This window comes from Danio rerio, chromosome 24 (assembly GCF_049306965.1).
Source record: "Danio rerio strain Tuebingen ecotype United States chromosome 24, GRCz12tu, whole genome shotgun sequence".
NCBI lineage: Eukaryota > Metazoa > Chordata > Actinopteri > Cypriniformes > Danionidae > Danio > Danio rerio.
This window is the reverse complement of record NC_133199.1, coordinates 36,235,328-36,255,770: the sequence shown is the minus strand read 5'-3', so window position 1 is coordinate 36,255,770 and position 20,443 is coordinate 36,235,328. Positions and strand designations below refer to the sequence as shown.

Below are 20,443 nucleotides of genomic sequence, written 5' to 3'. Positions count from 1 at the left end.
TGGCTACAGAAGCTTCCAGTGTACATGAAGTGACAAATGACAACACAAAATAAATATGAAAAAAAAAAGATGATAAACATTAAACAGATGGAATGGAGAAAGTATTGCATTGTATATTGATATAAGGTGCTTTGACAAGTGTGTATGAGAAAGTATTGCACATGTTTATTGCACAGTAGGGGAGTATTTAACTGTTCATGAGGTAGATGGCCTGAGGAAAGAAACTTTTCCTGTGTCTGGCTGTTTTTGTGCTCGGTGCTCTGAAGCGCCAACCAGATGGTAAAAGTTCGAAGAGGTGTGCTGGGTGCGAGGCATCCAGAATGATTTTGCAAGCCCCTTTACTCACTCTGGAAGAGTAAATTTCTTGAATTCTAGGAAGGGTAGTGCCAGTGATTCGTTTAGCAGTCCGGACTATTTTTTGTAGTCTACGGATGTCAGATGGATTGGATGGAAACGGACAGAGGATGAATTGGATGAAAGCTCATTTCAGTTGGAATTTGTGTGTGGAGTTTGCATATTCTCCCCATGTTGGTGTGGGTTTCGTCTGGTGCTCCGGTTTCCTCCACAGTCTAAAGACATGCGCTATAGGTGAATTGGATGAACTAAATTGGCCGTAGTGTATGACTGTGTGTGTGTGTGTGTGTGTGTGTGTGTGTGTGAGTGTGTTAATCCCAATGTGTATGGGTGTTTTCCAGTACTGGGTTGCAGCTGGAATGGCATCCATTGCGTAAAACAAATGCTGGAATAGTTGGTGGTTCATTCCGCTGGGGTGACCTCTGATAAATAAGAAACTAAGCTGAAGGAAAATAAGTGAATATTGCATTTATGACATTTATTTTATATTTGTGGTATCCAAATATGAACTTGTATGTCATATATGGCATTTTGCATATATTACCATATATCAGATTTCTATATGGGTGTCCTATGGAGATTAGCTAGGGTGCAGCAAGTGTGTTTGCAGAGGTTGAAACTAAAATCTGTGGGATGCTGGTTGGTCCTTCAGGAGCTGGGATGTACAACTCTCTAACAGACCAGTGTATTACAGTTGATTAATGGCCAAAACAAAATGTTCTTCTCTAGATCCATGATGGTCCACATGAGCATTCTCCACTCCTGGCTCAAGTGTGTGGAACCTCCAGGCCTCCTCCAGTCACGTCCTCAACAAATGTCATCTATGTTCGCTTCAGGTCAGATCACAGTCTAAACCATAGAGGCTTCAGTGCTCAGTTCTCAGAAGGTAAGTCTCCTCTTCATACATGAGCCCACTTGATTGTATGATGCTTTTGTTGAATCAACCTCATTAACTGCTCTTGTGGTTTCCAGCATGTGGATCCTTTATAGTGACTGATGATGTTGGCGGGGAGATTGCATCTCCTCGGTATCCATACCCTTACCCACCCAATCAGGACTGCAGCTGGATCATACGGGCGCAGGAGCCATGTAAGTGTGCTGGTCATGGCGATCATAATTCTAGGCCCTGCACACATGAGCACTGTTATTTTGGTTGTTTGTACACAAACAAACGTTTTTGCGTTCTGTGAATGAACGTCGCCTCGTGGTTCCATCCCAAAGAGGGAAGAAATCACTTTCGCTCACGCTCACGCTCAATCTGCCCAGTTGGTGGAATGAACTCCCTAACTGCATCAGAACAGCAGAGTCACTCGCTACTTTCAAGAAACGACTAAAAACTCAACTATTTAGTCTCCACTTCACTTCCTAATCTGCAATTGCCTCTCTGAATATCACACTACCTGTACCAAAAAAAAAAAATACTAATACTACTAATACTTCCCTTCTTAGACTTTACAGACCTGAAACTTGCCTATAGCACTTATTCATTGTTGCTCTTAGTTGTGTAAATTGCTTCCTTGTCCTCATTTGTAAGTCGCTTTGGATAAAAGCGTCTGCTAAATGACTAAATGTAAATGTAAATGTAAGAAATTCCAGTGTCAGGTAACTAAAACTGAACTTTCCGAAAGTGTTGGGTGAAGATATTCTGAAACTCAGGTTACAGCGTGGCCACTAAAGCAGTTTTTGCCACATGACGTCAGCATGCTTGCTGTTCTCCTCTTTCTGATTGGCCAACACAGCTTTATTTTAATGTTGGGTTCACACCAAACGCGGTTGCAAAATTTGCGTTTAGAAGATTTAAATTTGATATAAACATGTAAAGCTTGTAGTTTCGATGGATCTCGGGTTTTATTCACGTCACCTCATACTTCAGTTTCTCATCAAATCTTCTGACCAATCAAATTCTCTTTAGTGTCTGACATGCCCCGCCCCCTTCAAGACGCTTTACATTTGATGCTCTTGATCTCAACCACTCACTTGCAGAGCTATGATAAAAACTAAACACTATTGGCTGTTTTTTATAAAAGGGGAGGAGCTACTTTAAGTCCCACACTCTCTTCATGTTTGGGTTGAGATTACATCAATCATCAAATAACAATGCACATTTCACAGCGGATCGCAATGCGTTTTTTGCATTTTTATGTGGACAGAGATTTTTTTTGTTTTTTATACAAAATTTCTATATATAAAAATAACTGTGTACGTGTGGATATAGCCTTAAAGTTGAATCCAAGACCTTCTATGCGAAATTTACTAAACTATTCTTTTTCTTTCAGTCAATCACGTGACTTTGTCCTTCACTGACTTTGAGCTTGAGATGTTGAACAGTAACTGCACTCATGATAGCGTGGAGATCTTGGATGGAGACAATGTTCAAGCACCATCTGTTGGTAAAGATAAAATCTTATTCCTGAGAAATAGAGACTTTGATTGCAATATGATAGTTTTTGTTAGTGATAACGTATTAATCTTGTTGTAGGTCGATACTGTGGGAGTAATTTGCCACACCCAGTCACTTCATTGAGCAACGCCATGGTGGTTAAGTTTGTGTCAGATCATGCAGTAGGGAGGAAAGGTTTTCGGGCGACCTACATGGCCTCAACTTCAGGTCAGATTTCTGAATTCATTTTAAAATACACTACCTGTCCTAAGTTGGAAACGGTAAGATTTGTTAATGTTTTATAAGAAGCTTATTCTACTCTCTAAAGCGGCATTTATTTGATCAAAAATACAGTCAAAACTGTTATATTGTGAATTATTATGATGATTTTAAAGGACTTTTTTCTTACGAATGTAGTGTGAAATTTGAAATTTTATTTATACCTGAATTTATGGCTGAATTTGTATCTTCATTAATCCACTCATCAGTGTAACACGATCATTCAGTAATCATTATAATATGATGTTTTTATGCCTCTTTATGATCAGCTATTATTGGTACAATATCACTAATAATCATTCTTACCCTTTTGTCTTACTTCAAAGTATCGTGAAAACTGTGACACATTGTAGGTTTAGGATTCTTTGATTAAAAAAAGTTCAAAATTAATTTTTAATATTAGAAATGTATTTACTTTCACTCATGAATCATTTATTGGGATGAATAAAAGTAAATACATATGAAATGTTACATTTGAATGGTATTACATCAATTTCACAAACTAGTAACAAAAACAATAATAACGTTAAATATTTCTTCCAGAGCAGATCAAGATGCTAGATTTTGTAAAGCATTCTGTGACACTGATGACTATCATGCTTAAAGCTGCAGTATGTAAGTTTGACACCCAGTGGTTGACCTAGGTATTGCACTCCTTGTTCAAAACACATGCAAGTTCAGGTTGTGCCTGACTATCGAGCCTAAAGGCTGATTTAAGTCATGTTTTAAATAAAAGCAACGGCACACAATAGAACGAATGTTTAGTTTTTGTCCTAACCAACACCTAAAATTTAGATTTTAGAAACGGCTTCTATTTCTTGCAGCTGAACAACAGAAAACTGACAATGATCACCTCAGATACACCTCGTGTGCTTTATTCAGTGTTAAATGCTAATAATGTGAGTTTGAATGCCATTTTACATGACTTTATTGCCATACTACTGAAAGCAGCAGCAAATACTGTAGTTCACCTCCGATCTTGAAAATAAAATAAACCATTTGAAATTAAACTTTAGAACCGTGACTAACACATATCAGTGATTCAGCATGTACATTTAATAATGTTAAAGATGTTTAATATGTAATAATTCGATTATAAACCTTACCATTTTGCAAGAGTGCAGTAAGTGCACTATTCTGTGCTTCTGATTGGCTGTATTTAAATTTCTGTCAGTTTTTGTCTGGTGTAAACAGCCAACTTGTCTATCACTGCAAATCTCGTCACCTAGCGTATTGTTAGGATAGGGTGTTACAATGTAACCTGCTCATCTAATGTTTACGTTCGTAATATTTATATTATTTGCTAATTAATAACCTCATGTAGAACTCTGAATCTGTGTCTCATTCTGGAGGCTGCTACTGTCCATCAGAGGTTGCATTTCATTCGCAGACGCATGCTTTGAGAATGAGTCAAATACTCATTTTTCCACCAAGGCAACCCGGGGTGCTGAAATATAATTGGTCAAACTGACATTGGGCCGGTTAAAGTGACCAAAACAAAGACAGACATTTTCAAAGCAGAATATCTGACTTCAGCATTGACTTTAAGATAAACAATTCAATTCAATTCAATTCAGCTTTATTTGTATAGCGCTTCACATAAATGGTCATAGTAACTGGAACAGTGTAGTTCAGTTTTTAGTGTTTAAGTTCTGTTCAGTTTAGCTCAGTTCAGTGTGATTTAAATCATTACTGTGAGTTCAAACACTGTAGAGCAAATTCGTCGATGCGTAGCTCTACTGATCCTGAACCATGCGAGCCAGTGGCGACAGTGGAGAGGGGAAAAACTTCACTTGATAGGAGAGTGAAGAAAAAAAACCTTGAGAGAAATCAGACTTATTTGGGCACGACAATTTTAATTTCTCTGCGGGCCAAAAGTCTTGTGCAGTGCTGCAGTTTCAGCGGTGGTTTGTTTACTTAGCTTGTTGCCTAAATAACTGCAAAAATATTATGGTATTTTTATGCTTTAGAAGAGTCCAAAACTTACACACAGCACCTTTAATAATCAGCTTTAAACTCCAAGAATTATTTACATTACATTACTCCAATAACATTTCAATATCCCTATAACATTTCACAATTTTACTGTATTTTTATTTAAATAAATGCCGCCTCTGTGTCCAAAATAAGCATATTATAAATTTTGTTACAAATCTTGCTACATCCAAACTGTTGACTGGTAGTCTACATTCACCCAAATTATGCTGCATTTGAACACTTGTCAGTTGCTTATGTTCTCCAGGCTGTGGTGGGCTCCTGAATATGGAGTCAGGTGCATTTAACAGTCCAAACTATCCTGATGTATACCCACCTAATGTGGAGTGTGTGTGGACCCTCACCAGTTCCCCTGGCAACCGCATACAGCTTTCTTTCATGTAAGCCAATCAAGATGATACACTGATCTCACAAATGTAATGGATGCATCAACACAATGCTTGTAATTTCTGTGATGTAGAATGTTTCAGCTTCAACCCAGTTCAGACTGCAGTAATGACTACCTGGAGATTCGGGAAGGACACTCCACTGGTGCTCTGGTTGGTCGTTTCTGTGGCGACTCCCTGCCTACCAACTACACCTCTATTACGGGCCACATACTTTGGATTAAGTTTTTTTCAGACTCCTCGATCAGTGGAGCTGGATTCAGAGCTGTGTTCTCCCACTGTAAGTCAGAGCGAAGGATTACTCTTGTCTTTTTGACTTGGAGCGTACTGAAAAACAGCTAAAACTGCAATTTGGGGGTTATGCTGATTAAAGGGTTATGAAACCCCCCGTCTCAGCAGTGTGTTTACATTTACATTTACATTTAGTCATTTAGCAGACGCTTTTATCCAAAGCGACTTAAAAATGAGGACAAGGAAGCAATTTACACAACTATAAGAGCAACAAAGTGCTGTAGGCGAGTTTCAGGTGTGTAAAGTCTAAGAAGGAAAGCATTAGTAATTTTATTTATTTATTTATTTTTTGTAGTTAGTTGAGGAGTCAGAGAGGTAGTTGCATATTAGTAAGGAAAGTGGAGACTAAATAGTTGAGTTTTTAGTTGCTTTTTAAAGACAGCGAGTGACTCTGCCGTTCTGATGCAGTTAGGGAGTTCATTCCACCAACTGGGCAGATTGAGCGCGAGCGTTCGGGAAAGCGTTTTCTTCCCTCTTTGGGATGGAACCACGAGGCGACGTTCATTCACAGAACCAAGTTTCTGGAGGTCCTATAGATCTGCACATGTGAGAGCAGATAAGAAGGGGCGCAGCCAGAAATCGCTTTGTAAGCAAACATCGGTGCTTTAAATTTGATGCGAGCAGCAACTGGCAGCCAGTGCAAATGAATGAGTAGCGGAGTGACATGTGCTCTTTTAGGTTCGTTAAAGACCACTCGTGCTGCTGCATTCTGAAGCATCTGAACAGGTTTGATAGAGTTAGAGTTTTCACACCTCTACTTTGAAAAAAGTCAGGAAAGTGAATGTTTCCACCTTTGGTAAGGTGGGTGTGTCGAGTGGCGAAAGAGGGAAGGGTTTGCATAAAAACAGGAGTTTCAAACAGCTCATTTGCACACTGCCAACACAAACATAGACGCAAGGAAGATGTACATTGAATACGTTTACATGGACATCAGTAATCTATTTATTTGCCTTAATCTGAACAAGACATTAATATGATTAATGTGTTTATATAAACTTTTTGAATGTTCCTTTTATTATCCTGTTTTACATGTTATAACACAAAGTTCAATTAACGTCATTGCGTCACCGCGCTATCCACGTTTCCTCCAGAGTTTCATGTAATTTCAGGTGTTTCATGCAGTCAGGCAGTTTCACTTTCATTCAGGAACTCTTCATTCATGCCCCTGCAGGACAAACTGAGGTATTGGATGCGCGTATGAAGTAAGGAAATAGTGTTGTTTTAATGGATATTAATACTGCACACCCAAACTCTGCATTTCGTGATGCGGGTGTCTGGGGTCCTTCACTGACTCGGTAGGTACAGAGAATAGTGTCAAACAGCTATGTGTGTATAGACTATCCTGTCGCAAAATGCAGCGACAAGTCTTACATGATAGTAATATATATATATATATATATATATATATATATATATATATATATATATATATATATATAAAAGATTTTGCTGTCATGAAAATGAATAATCTTAAATTAAATTGATGGGACAGCTGGCATGATATTTCTCATGTGACTGACGTGTGCCATCTGTCACGTTCAGTGGGTGGGGAAATGGAGCGAGGACTCAAGTGCAGGGAAAATGGGTTTATATTTATAACAAAATTAAGTAAAAGGAAAAACAAACTACCACTAAAATGGGAAAACATTAACAAAGCAATTTTACAAACAAACAAACTTGACTTGGCAAGCTGGCAGGGATCAGGGCTGGACAGACTGGACAAGGCAACATACCATGACGAATTGGCACAGGACAGCAGACATAAGGAGAATATAAGCAAAAATCATTAACAAGCAAACAGGTGAACCTAATAAACTAATAATGGGTTAACAAGGAGGGTGGGACTAGACAGGAAAGCACAAGTGAAAACACAAGCCATGTTCTCACTTAAAGCAAGTGGAATACACAGCCAATGAGAGAACTCATTAACCGCGTGTTCACATGACACTAAAGCCCGGCACATATACCCATGTACCATGTGCTAAAAACAGCACCAACAAAAGACCGAACGCAAGACACAAGTACACGATAAATAAACACTCACCGTGCACTCACACATGCAATGAACATGTTCAATCCCAGCGCCACACGAAACCAACTAGACTGAGACGCTGAGAATGAAACACCATGCTGCAGACAGATCAAACACAAGCACCAGGACAAAAGCATGGGTCACAAACATTCCCAGACCTCACGCGCCCGCATTGAGCTGGAGCGTGCACGGCCCAGGCGCGGTCGAGACGGTACTCTTACAAAAGACACACAATGACAGAAAACTCAAGCCGAGCACAACATACAAGACATGACAGGACTAGTGTCTGGACTCTGCCACCAACAACAAAAATGAACAAGACCGAAATGGCAGAATCCTGACACCATCCGCTTAAAAATGTAATGGATGTGGGCAAATGCTGTAATTTAATACAATTAAATTGAATATCGACAGACTTCTATAGATTACAAATCCTTTTGCAGTTATAATTTAGCATCGATCCTGGAGAGTCTTGCCAATCTGTTAATATACAATGTAAAACAACCACACACACACACTCCTCTAGTGTTCATGCACCTCAGGAAAGTGCTGTTTTTTTTTATTATTGGTGTTATGTAAATTTGGTAGAGTTTGGTAGAGGACATACCAAGAGTAACCCTGGTTGGACCTGAACAGTTATTTGCACTTGTTATACAAGTCTGAAGGTAGGAACTCTTGTATTGTAATATCTGAACTCTGTTTCTGCTTCTCAGTGTATGGAAATGATATCACCGGCAGTACAGGACTGATAGCTTCCCCCCTTTATCCGCGTACCTACCCAAACAATGCAGACTACCGCTGGACTGTCACTGTGGATTCAGATTCACACATCCAGATTCAATTCCTGGACATCGACATTGAAGACCTGTTCAATTGCCTTTATGACAAGCTTAAGGTCTGCTCTGTTGTTTAAAATGTAGCTTTTTGATTCTATAATGGCTCAAGTTTAATGGTATACAATGGAAATGAGGTTTAAAATCAAGATTTCCCTTTCTTAGATATATGATGGTCCAAGCACTAACTCGTTCCTTCTGGGAGAGTTCTGTGGCCTGACTCTACCCAACCCAGTAAGAAGTTCAGGCAGCGCTATAACTCTTGAGTTTCAATCTGACACTGTGATTGGAGGGAAAGGCTTCCTCATTGAGTGGACTGCTGTTCAGGGATCTGGTCCATTGCCCACTATAGAGCCAGGTTAGTTCTTCAAGGATTCCGCCTATCAATTCAAAATGTTACTCTTTGGCTTGACTATTTCTTTTATCTTTTCAGGAGCGTGTGGAGGAACACTCGTGACTGGAGACACTCCCCAGTTCTTATTTTCTCCCGGTTGGCCCGAGCTGTATCAGCACAATCTTGATTGTTCGTGGGTAATCCGGTCTCCCAGCTCTATAGTCGAGTTTAATCTTCTCTCTCTAGACATGGAGGATGAGGTGTCATGTCTTCACGACAGTCTGGACATCAGGGATGGTAGGGGTTTTGTCATATTTAGTTACTTTAAAGAATTGGTTCACACAAAAATTAAAATTTGGTTATTAATCACCACTCTAATGTTGTTCAGATTCCCTAAAACCTTTGTTCAACTTCGCAAATTAAGCTCTCTGACCCTCCATAGACAGCAGTCTATGAAGGATGAGGGAGCTCTTGAATTTCATTTAAAAATATCTTCATTTGTGTTCTGAAGATGAACGAAGGTCATAAATTTATAACAGAATTTATTTTGGGGGTGAAACAATCCTTCAACACAAATTCTAACTTGACTTTCAAGACTTAATCTTGTGTATGTTTCCTAAGGTGAAACCAACGCGTCTCCACTGATTGCTAAGGTTTGTGGGCGGCAACTGCCTGGTTCTCTGCATTCTACCGGTGATGCCATGCTCCTGAGATTCACCTCCGATGGCAGTATTAATGGCAGGGGTTTCAATGCAACCTTTTCTAGAGGTGAGCAGTCCATGAACCAAATCCTAGTCTCAATACTGCAATATGTTTTCTTTGGATTATACTTTTTAGACATTGAACCAAATTGCATTTGTGTCCTTCGTCAGGATGTGGTGGCTTCCTCCATACAGACAGAGGCGTTCTAAGTTCTCCTCAGTATCCACAAAACTACAAGCCCAACCTGAATTGCAATTGGCAAGTAATGGTGACCCCAGGGTTTAGGGTTTCTGTAACTTTCCAAAGTCCCTTTCAAGTACAAGGTTATGGCAATCAGTGTAGCACAGGTGACTACCTGGAGGTAAGTGGCTAAAGGTAAAAGTGTGATTTGGAAAAATGTGTATCATTGTGTTTGATGGAAAATATGCTTTAATTATTTTCTATTAGTTACGGAATGGACCTGATGGCAATTCACCAACCTTGTCAGGGCGTCTCTGTGGATCCAACGTTCCATCCACATTTCAGACCACAGACAACAGTCTTTATGCCCACTTTGTTTCTGATGGCTCCAATGAGGGAAATGGCTTCAAACTGTTATTTGAAGCACACAGTTCAGGTAGAAACTTAAAATAGTCCAGTGATATTTTTTGTTCATTTCCACTGAGTGGTAAGGTATAATACAGTACTATATGGTACAGTATGGTACACATTTATGTTCATTTCCTTTGCCAAAGTTACCGAAAACGCGAATCATACCATGATACTTTTTTGGCGCCTTTTCCAAAAGGGTACCTTGCAAAACAGAATGATACCAAAAAGCTGGAGCTAAAGCTGAATGCTATTGTTTTGTAGTCACCAACATGTACAACAAGCGTAATGTACAGTGCTTAAATATGGAACTTTCGTTTACAAAAGACGGCTTTTACGATTTTTATTCTTCAGGTGAGAATAACGTCAATTGCAACATTCTATTGTCCACCAAGCCTACTAAAAGAGTACCGTTGACTGTCGAAATGCAAGCCTGATCAGGTTAACCTGTACCTATTTGTACTTTATACTGTACTAAACAATAACACTCAGTGGAAACAAATCATTAGATTTATTCAACAATGAATGATTACCATTAAATTAAGAGTAAATCTTGCTGCTTGTCTCCAGCTTGTGGTGGTTTTATCGAGCTTAATGACGGAGATCCACCAGGATACATCACATCTCCTGACTATCCATCAAATTACCCCCAAAATATAGACTGTGTGTGGATTATCACTGTTCCCAATGGGGAAGCTGTACAACTCGACTTTGAGGGTGATTTCTACATCGAACCTCATTCTGGGTATGTTACAGTACATTCAATTTAAACAATAAACCACCTATCCCCACATCCCATGCCTTCATGTGCTTTCAACCACTGGTGTGGGTAGGTGGGTCTTTGTGACCAGTGCCCCGTGGCTGCAGGACCAGATGGCTGTCGCCTTTATCGGACTATATCCACATCCCCTGTTCCCATCCAATGTTGCAATGCTATGTCTATGTGTTTATGTGTTTGTGCTAGGGCGTTTTTCCCCCTGATCTCACATTGCCCTATTTCAAGGATATATGAGAGGGGCTTTTTTTTCGTCTCCCTCTTCCCTAATGTATCTAATGTCCTCTTTCTAAAAGCTACCTCTCGTCTGACCAATCTTCCCCTGAAACGTGTGATGTTTGTGTATAGTCAGGGGGGTTTAATTTCACTGCATGTAAAATTGTATGTGACAAATAAAGACTTTTCATCTTCATCATCAAAACTGCATACATTTGCCTTAACGATTTAACCATTTAGAGTAATCACAATCTTCTCTCATAGGTGTTTATTTGATTACATCGAAATCCGGGATGGTCCCACATCAGATGCTGATTTGATTGGCAGACTTTGTGGCAACACCCGCCCATCTACACAGCATTCTTCTGGCACCACCATGTATTTACGATTCCGAACTGATGCTAGTGTCACACATATTGGTTTTAAAGCCAAGTACTCCATTGGTAATCCATTTTGAATCCCACTGACATTCCAATCATTTTTTTTCCAAGCTTCAATGACTAAAAAGGTATTTTGTCCTCCTTAGCTGTATGTGGTGGTACCTACATCGGTCAAAATGGTGTCATCAGAAGCCCTGGTTTTCCTGGCTCAAATTATCCTGACAACTCTAACTGTGAATGGTACCTAGAAGGTCCTACTGGACACTATTTAACTCTCACCTACACTGCCTTCGACTTGCAGAGCTCCGCTAATTGCAACAGTGACTACGTTGAGATACGTGAATACAATGCTTCAGGTTTGGAATCTCACAACTCAAATCTAGTCTTCTTTTAAATACCCAAGGTAGTAATGTAAGATCTTCTTCTCACCAGGTCGCCTGTTGGGGAAACACTGTGGAAACAACCTTCCGGCTCCCATGGATACTGGAGACAGTTTTGCCTATGTAAAGTTTGTCAGTGATGCTAGCGCGAATGCTGGAGGGTTTAGCTTATCATTTGAAGCCAGCATTGAAGGCAAGTGTGAAATCCATAAACAAAAACAATCACATAAGCATCACAATTCATTAATAAATATGGGACTCAGTGTGCAAGGTTTCTGTGTCTGACCATTTTTAGGATAACGAATAGGAGACTTTATCTGGTAATAAAAACAAATGGTTTGTCTTGTAGAATGTGGAGGGGATCTGAATGCACCATTCGGGACCATATCATCTCCCAACTACCCCAACCTATACCCACACAGCCGAATTTGTCGCTGGAGTATCACTGTTCCTCAAGGTCGTAGGGTCACTCTTACAATCAATGACTTGAGGCTGGAGGACCAAAGTACCTGCGCATTTGACTTTGTTGAGGTGAGGTTATCTGTATGTTTTAAAGGGGGTCATCCTGTTAAATACTTTCTGTGGGTATTGTTCAATTCAGAGGTTCAGCACAGCCATTTTGGCTCTTGAATTGGTAGATCCTGAATGGTCTGACTCCCAGTGCCCCTCGATTGGATCGTTTATGTGGTACAGTCCCTGCTGGAACCCAGGTCAAGTCTTCAGGGAATACTATGACAGTCATTTTCAGCACAGATTCATCTGTGTCTAATGGTGGATTCACAGCAGACTATTCATCAGAGGAGTCAGCAGGTAGGAAAGAAGAACTTTGGCTTTAAAGTAAACACTTTTGGGGGTCCTGATTTAATTCTTGAGTCTTTGCAGTGTGTGGTGGGATTCTCAATGAACCTGGAAACTTCACCTCACCCGACTTTGGCAATGGCAACTACAGCAACAACCTGAACTGTGAATGGCTGATCCAGAACCCACATCACACAAATTCCTCCATTGTGGTTATTATAGATGAGCTGCATCTAGAGCACCACCAAACCTGTGAGTGGGACTACTTGGAGTTCAGACTGGGTAAGAGTTTCCAAATGCACTATGAGGGACACAAAACACTTTCTAATGTACCAATTCTTTCTCCTCCATTGATGATATATCTTGTCAACTGAGAGACAAAATTACAGTAAAGGAAGCCCTAGTGCATGTCCTGAATGTGATACTTCTGGGTCTCCTGTTAGCAAAATGAAACAATCAGAGAAAGTCTAGATCAGATTTCATGTGTTGTTTGTACCATGTGCTTTTTTGTCTACCGTTTTAGCCCACACACCTTGTTATCCAGTTTTCAATCATCATCTTCACCTGTCAACTTGTCTGTTTATTAGTTTTTCTCTATTCTCCTAGTGTGTTCTGTCCTGTACTGGTCTGTCATTGTTAATTCTGTGCCCATGTGTCATCATTGAGGCATCGTGATGTTTGTCATGCCAAGTGCTGTCTAGTCTTATAAAGTGTGTATGTTGCCATGTTTTCCCCCCACATGGAGGTTTACGTTGTTTTGGTTTCCTTTTGTTAAATAAAACCATTTTCATTTCCTCCAATTAAGCATTTTAACAAGGGCCGTGCGATTTATTATCAACCATCATCTTCTTTGTCTTCTTCGTCATCATTTTCTTGGTCATTTTGGTCATCATCTTCATCCTCTTGGTTGTCATCCTCTTTGTCTTTATCTGCATCTTGGTCTTCTTTGTGGTCTTGGTCGTCAACTTCTTTGTCATCATCTTGATCTTCGTGGGCATCATCTTCTTTGTCTTGGAGTACTTTGTGGTCTTGGTCATCATCTTCTTTGTCATCTTCATTGTCTTCGTCTTCATTTTCTTGGCCATCAGTTTCTTTGTCTTGGTCTTTTTCGTTTTCACTTCTTGGTCTGTCAGAGTCGGGGATAGAACCCTGGTCTCTGGTGTGTGAGGTGAGTCACGTTACCACTAAGCTTACAATAAGTAATAACAAAGTACAATCTCAGAGATGTTTGCTAATATAAGTTCAAATATTTTAAGTTTCTTTTTTAACTAACTCTCATTGCATTTTAGCGGTAAAAAACAATACAGATTATTAAGCAGAAGCTGGACTGCAAAATTAAATCGCAAATCAAATCAAAATGCTGACTCTGGCTAGTGACTTAAGAAAAAACGCTGATGGGGAAAGATTTAAAAGCAAACATTTATGACATGTTTTGTCTGTTTTCTGATATAGGAGATCACAATGGAGAGCTCTTGACTCGTTTATGTGGACAGACTCCTCCATCAATCCCCATAGTGGTGTCCACCCCTAGTCTCTGGGTTCACTTTCTGTCTGATGAGGCTGTGGGTGACCTCGGCTTCAAGGCAACATATTACTTTTCAGGTACCATCTATTACTCAGTAACACTTAAAGTCTGTGTGAAATCAAAGTTTGTAATGTGTATTTTGCACATTATTATTCTTTAGGAGAACTATTAATCCATGCTAATCCACTGACATTTTTGGTAATCTTCAATCAAAGTCTGACCGTTTCCTTCTGCATTTGGAGTGGGGGTCCTTCTATTGACGTTAGTTTGATGACAATATTTTTAACAATGCCCCTCTTTACATTAGTTTGCGATGACCCCTACTTAATATTCTGTTTTCGTTGAAAGTACATCGACATAGTACTGAAATAATAGTCTCAGCAACTTCCGGTTCACACAGACTTTAAATTAATCTCAATTGCACATGAGCTCTACTGACTGCTTTTCCTCAGAGTGTGGAGGGACACAAAGTGGAGATGGAGGTGTCATCTCTAGCCCTGGATATCCCAATGTCTACCCCAGTCCAAGCCGTTGTACATGGCTTCTTGAAGCTCCAGTGGGCCACACTGTAGTTGTAAGTTACAAGAGCTTCTTGGGATGGTGTCTTCTTTATACCTCAGCACTGAAATCGATCAATAACATAATTTGCGTATACTTTTGTCTAGCTTACATTTACATACTTTGAAGTGGAGGAGCACAGCCAGTGCGTCTGGGACTCTGTGACCATCTTCAATGGAGCCTCGTCAGGATCCCCTATTATTGGTCAATACTGTGGTCACAACTCTCCAGGAACAATCCGATCAGGCTCTAACAAATTAGTTGTGGTATTCCTTGCCGATCATACAGTGTCCAAAGGAGGATTTGCTGCCACCTGGTCAACAGACTCAACAGGTATACGTCTACTGTGCTTTCTGTAGATTTCTACTTGCTGTTGGTTTCAATTTCACTGAAATGATTTTCCCTTCAGGATGTGGAGGAATTATCCATGCTGATACAGGCACCATCAAATCTCCCAATTACCCTCAGAATTTTCCAACCAATATCGAATGTTCTTGGACTATCATTGCCCATGATGGAAACCATCTGGAAATGGGCTTTGCCAGTGACTTCCAGATCCCAGACTCGAGTGGACAGTGTCAAAACAGTTATATCAAGGTAAACCAATTATTTTTTCTATAAGAAGTATTTTGTTAGGTTTAGTACTGGGCAACCATTACAAAATTTATTCATGAATAATCTTTTGTATGCATTTTTAGATGCTAAATTCAACAAATAAATGAAAAGTAATGTATTGCACCCATTTACTGTAAAGGTAACAACTGAGGTGTTTTTATAGCAGTATCCCCTTATTAACAGTTAAAATATCTTGTAAATCTTATCTTAGCCATTAAATCTAAAACAAATCTACAGTATATTTCAATCTAAAATCTCTACTTCACTTCAGAATGTTTATTTATAGATGTCTCTCCTTACAGCATGTGCATTAGAGTTTTTTTAATGGTAGTGTTCCCTTATTAACAGTTAAAAATGTTTTGTAAATCTTATCTTAGACATTAATGGGACCAAATTAAATCTAAAATCAATCTTTACTTTAATCTAAAGTCTTTATTTTACTTCAGATTATTCATTTATGGATTTCACCAACATCTCTGCCTGCAGCAAATGTATTGGTGTTTTTATAGCAGTATTTCCTTATTAACAGTTACAAATGTCTTGTAAATCTTAACCTGGCCATTAACGGGATCAAATTAAATCTAAAAACAATCTTCATTTCAATCTAAAATCTTAACTTCAGAACATTCATTCATAGATTTCAGCAATGTTTCTGTCTGCAGCATATGTATTGGTGTTTTTATAACAGTATTCCCTTATTACAGGTACAAATGTCTTGTAAATCTTATCTTAGACATTAATGGAATAAAATTAAATCTAAAAACAATCTTTATTTCTATCTAAAATCTTTACTTCACTTCAGAATGTTCATTCACGGATTTTATAATATGCTGGTTTCACACCAAATGCAAAAACAAATATTCACGTAAGTAGATTACATACAGGAAAATTCCCGGTGGGCCGGTCCGTTTTTTTTGGCCGCGAGGGCTGGTGCTAGCTGCTTGCACTCTCAGCAGTCCCATTTTTTATTTATTTATTTATCTATTTGACCATAGCCTCACTATTTTTATTCATTATTTTGCCTCAGCTCTGCTCTTTTTATTTATTTTCTCGCAGCCCCGTGAGCAAAATACAGCCTGCAGGTTAATAATGATGTATCTATCATCATTCGACCCCAAACTGCGGCACCTTAGTGAATATAAGAATTTGAATCATTAATATTAATGAATATTACACCTTCTCAATGAAAATCAGATGATTCACTACATTAATAAATCTGCTATAACTTGATCAGAAATATAAAAAGGGGAGAAAAAGATTAAGCCATCAATAGAAAGCACTGCTGTGGTTGAGAGTCTTGTGGGTCACAGTGCAATATTTTTTTTCTCTCCACAACAGTGCCATTGTGGTCCAGTGGTCAGCACGTTTTGTTATGACGCAGCTGACCCGTGTTCGAATCTCACCTCAATAATAATTTTTTTTTTTTCACTTTTATTGTTAAGACATATAATACATTTTAGGGCTGTTGAACATTTGAAGTTGTTTTTTTGAAAAAGACGTGGTAGTGTCATTAGAAACTGAATTGGAAATGACGTTATTTTAATATAACGTAGTCAGTCGTGAACTGAGGTGGGCCAGTCTAAGGCTTGAAACTCCAGGGCTGAAAAGGAGTCCCACTCCCGCCCTGATTACATACAAAGTCAATGCAAATTCGCAAGTACAGGCAAATTTCCACTGGGCAACACAAATAACGCAGAATGAGTGATGAGAATTCACCTCAACCTCAACTTCCACAATTCAACCCAAGAATAAGATTTGCTCAAAGTGGAAAAACATCCAGCGAGTAAACGAGAGCAAGTGATGCAGTGCTCCACGTTTGCTGTGAATTAAACCCTTTAGGCCCATTCCAAATATTCCCACAGGTTGAGACATTATTCAGGGTGATACAGAGTCTTTTAAAATACTTAAAAGACTTTTAAAATACCAAAAATATATATAAAATAACTGCATTGTTACATGTCCATGTATTCATTTATTTATTTTTGCTATTTTGTTGGCCTCTAAAGTTTTATTACCTGTTTTGTTTGACCGCCAGCTTATAAGAACCTACGCGTGCAGTACTTCATTAACACTGGATAAAATAATTGTCATCACTAATTAAATAATGCGTTAAAGCATTAAAAACACTTTGAGCTCTATTTTGACGGTCCATGCGCAGAGAGCAAAACGCAGGGCTGAAAACGCTTTCAGGGTGTGTCAGAACGCATTTTTGCTAATTTACGGACGGGAAAAACTGCTTTGTGCTGTGGCGCATGGTCTAAAAGGGTTGAGTTTATTTTCTTAATGAGTTATAGGTGTGTTTTAAAAATAAACCAATTAGGGTCTCATCTCCCATTCCCTTTAAGAGCCAGCTGCGTCGCGCCAAGCAAATTAGCTATTTACAGGACGTAAAGTAAGTCTAAGTGGAAAAACTGAGCATTTCACAAGCAAACAGTTAACAGTTTGTTTTTTTTTTTTTAACAGAAAACTGTTAAACAGCATCTACTGCGTGAGAATGAGAGATAATGGATCTACTGTCACTTTCGCTCTTGGATAGGGAAAACTTTACGCACAGACATCAGTTAGTCTATAAATAATTAATTGCGTTTGTTAAGCGCAAATATTCGTTTCAAAACTATTTCTAAATTCAGTTCTAATTTCCAGCAAATGAACAAATGAACAATAATAACGAAGTGTGCTCAAAAACCTGAGTTATATCCTAAATCACATGCTGAGCCCCATATGGTCTAAAACCTGCAGGTGGGCAAATCTAAGCTTGTTTTTAATAAAACAAATATAAATATGGATATAATAAATAATACTGCTAATAATAATAACATTATACAAAAGCTAATTGTTATGAATGAACTGAAAAAGCCTCCCGAGATGTAGAAGACAAAACAGCAGTGGTTTTTCATATTTATGTAGGCTAGAAAATAATATGTTATGTAATATTTTAATCCTTTATATTTATATCCTATATCTATTCTTATTATATCCTAAATATATCCTTAATATTTAAATGTTTTCATATGTAAAGATTTTTGCCTATTGCTCTCTTGTGCGTATTAAGCAGTGCGTAAGCGAGGCGCAACTCTGCGCTGGAGTTTAGACCGGGTTTGTTTTGGTCTAATGAAAAATCTCAAAATAGCAACGCGCCAGCGGTGCGCCTTAGAACGCCTTCCTTTTTAGACCAGAACGCCTATGGGCGCACATATGAGCGCTAATGCATTTGCAATTTAAACAGTGTAGCGCAACGCCTCAAAATGACTCTTGCGCCAAGCTGAAACTAGTAAAAGACTATTGCGCCGCGCCTTGCGCCACATTGCTACAGGTGTATGATAGGGCCCAGTATCTTGCCTAGCTCTAATTAGGTTATACTCCATTGTTGCACTTTTTGTGTTTTACGATTTCTGTTTATCTGACAGATGTGGTCTGACAACATTCAGAATGATGAGAATCTCTTGGCCACCGGCTGTGGCACCACAGCCCCTGCTGCGATCATTGCACCCAGAAATGTTATCACAGCTCGTTTCCAGTCCTCCGATACACCCGGCAAAGGCTTCTCCGCTGCATTCTACACTAGTGCGTATCTTAAGTGTATGTGGCTGTTTTTGTTCTTAACTTGTCAATAATTCCACTCATGTCCCTATTCCATTTTTTAGCTTGTGGAGCCAATTTCACAGCCTCATCTGGCCGTGTAGTATCCCCAAACTACCCAGACCACTATCCAGCAAACTCCAACTGTAATTACATCATTAATGCTGGAGAACAATTTGTGGTTGTGCTCACGTTCAGAACTTTCCAGATAGAGGGTATGCACTTTGTTTTATATATTTTGTGATCTAATAATAACTAGGCAAGAATGCCACAGTTCCTTAAGCCGAATAATCAAGCCGCTCCATCTCCTCTAGCACACTCCACATGTGTCTATGATGGTGTGAAGATCTACAGTGGCACCACCGCCAGTAGTTCACCATTGGCTACTCTTTGTGGAAATACAATCCCAGGGATCTTCACCACTTTCGGACCAATGCTCATCAACTTCTACTCTGATTCCATCATCCATGACAATGGCTTCCTGGCAGAATACACCACCATACGTAAGCTTCAGCCACAAAACAAACAGTACATATAATGCAGTATGTTTGATTCTCTAAATACCATACTGACAATGATTACCAGTGTTAGGGATAGTTAATTTTTAAAGTAATATATTACAATCCTTTAATAAAGTAACTAAGGCCCTGTTTATGTGTTTTAGTTTTAAAACTGTTTACCACACTGGCATTTCATCTAGTGTCATTGAAAAGATCTCCATCCAAAATGTACATCACATGGCCATACACGCAATCTGGGCATGCATATACAAGTATAAACAGGAAGTACTTGCTTCACTTGGTATTTAGCGCTTTGGGTCTGAAAAAAAAGGCATTATAAATAAAATGTTATTATTATTGTTGTATTATTATTATTATTATTATTATTATTAGTAGTAGTAGTAGTAGTAGTATTTGGTTAATAGTCAACAACACAGGTTTAATTGCACAATGGCTGCTAAAATTTCAAGTTCATTTGTTTATAGAGCACATTTAAAAACAGTCACATGACTGACCAAAGTGCTGTACATAAGATAAAGTAAAAATAAAACAGAGACTATAAAACATAGAAATAAGACGAGAAAGATCTGAAAAAAATGTAAAAATGTAGCAGTAGAAAAGACTATTAAAATAATATTAAAATAAAATACATAATGGTGGAGCCATTCTAATGGACAACAATGCGAGCAAAGCTTCTATGTCTATATTGTTTATTGTTATGTTATAGGTACTTGACAAGTAAGGGTAGGTTACACAGTCACTACATTTACACTGCATGGTTCAAGTGACTCAATTCCGATTTTTTTTCTCCCATGTGACACAGATTGGATATTGCTATATGTATAAGCAGGAAAACATCACATGGATTCCAATTGAATCAAATTAGATCAGGCCTTGTTCATATGTGGAAATTTATCCAAAACAAATCATATGAATCTGTGTC

The 20,443-nt window shown here is 38.8% G+C and overlaps 1 protein-coding gene across 1 annotated transcript in view; it reads left to right on the top strand.

Moving 5' to 3' along the window:
* Positions 1–20,443, top strand: part of cubn (cubilin (intrinsic factor-cobalamin receptor)) — a 116,017-nt gene that overhangs the window by 68,201 nt on the left and 27,373 nt on the right. The window contains exons 31-56 of the mRNA XM_021470374.3: positions 1,084–1,240; positions 1,327–1,443; positions 2,631–2,744; positions 2,834–2,962; positions 5,256–5,388; positions 5,469–5,674; positions 8,431–8,612; positions 8,716–8,908; positions 8,984–9,181; positions 9,506–9,652; positions 9,757–9,947; positions 10,034–10,202; positions 10,745–10,919; positions 11,430–11,608; positions 11,692–11,901; positions 11,978–12,118; positions 12,275–12,456; positions 12,564–12,735; positions 12,808–13,005; positions 14,176–14,325; positions 14,701–14,822; positions 14,914–15,139; positions 15,216–15,403; positions 18,829–18,985; positions 19,066–19,215; positions 19,315–19,503. Of these exons, the coding sequence (XP_021326049.2) occupies positions 1,084–1,240; positions 1,327–1,443; positions 2,631–2,744; positions 2,834–2,962; positions 5,256–5,388; positions 5,469–5,674; positions 8,431–8,612; positions 8,716–8,908; positions 8,984–9,181; positions 9,506–9,652; positions 9,757–9,947; positions 10,034–10,202; positions 10,745–10,919; positions 11,430–11,608; positions 11,692–11,901; positions 11,978–12,118; positions 12,275–12,456; positions 12,564–12,735; positions 12,808–13,005; positions 14,176–14,325; positions 14,701–14,822; positions 14,914–15,139; positions 15,216–15,403; positions 18,829–18,985; positions 19,066–19,215; positions 19,315–19,503 (4,375 nt within the window). The remainder of the gene's footprint in view (positions 1–1,083; positions 1,241–1,326; positions 1,444–2,630; positions 2,745–2,833; positions 2,963–5,255; positions 5,389–5,468; positions 5,675–8,430; positions 8,613–8,715; positions 8,909–8,983; positions 9,182–9,505; positions 9,653–9,756; positions 9,948–10,033; positions 10,203–10,744; positions 10,920–11,429; positions 11,609–11,691; positions 11,902–11,977; positions 12,119–12,274; positions 12,457–12,563; positions 12,736–12,807; positions 13,006–14,175; positions 14,326–14,700; positions 14,823–14,913; positions 15,140–15,215; positions 15,404–18,828; positions 18,986–19,065; positions 19,216–19,314; positions 19,504–20,443) is intronic.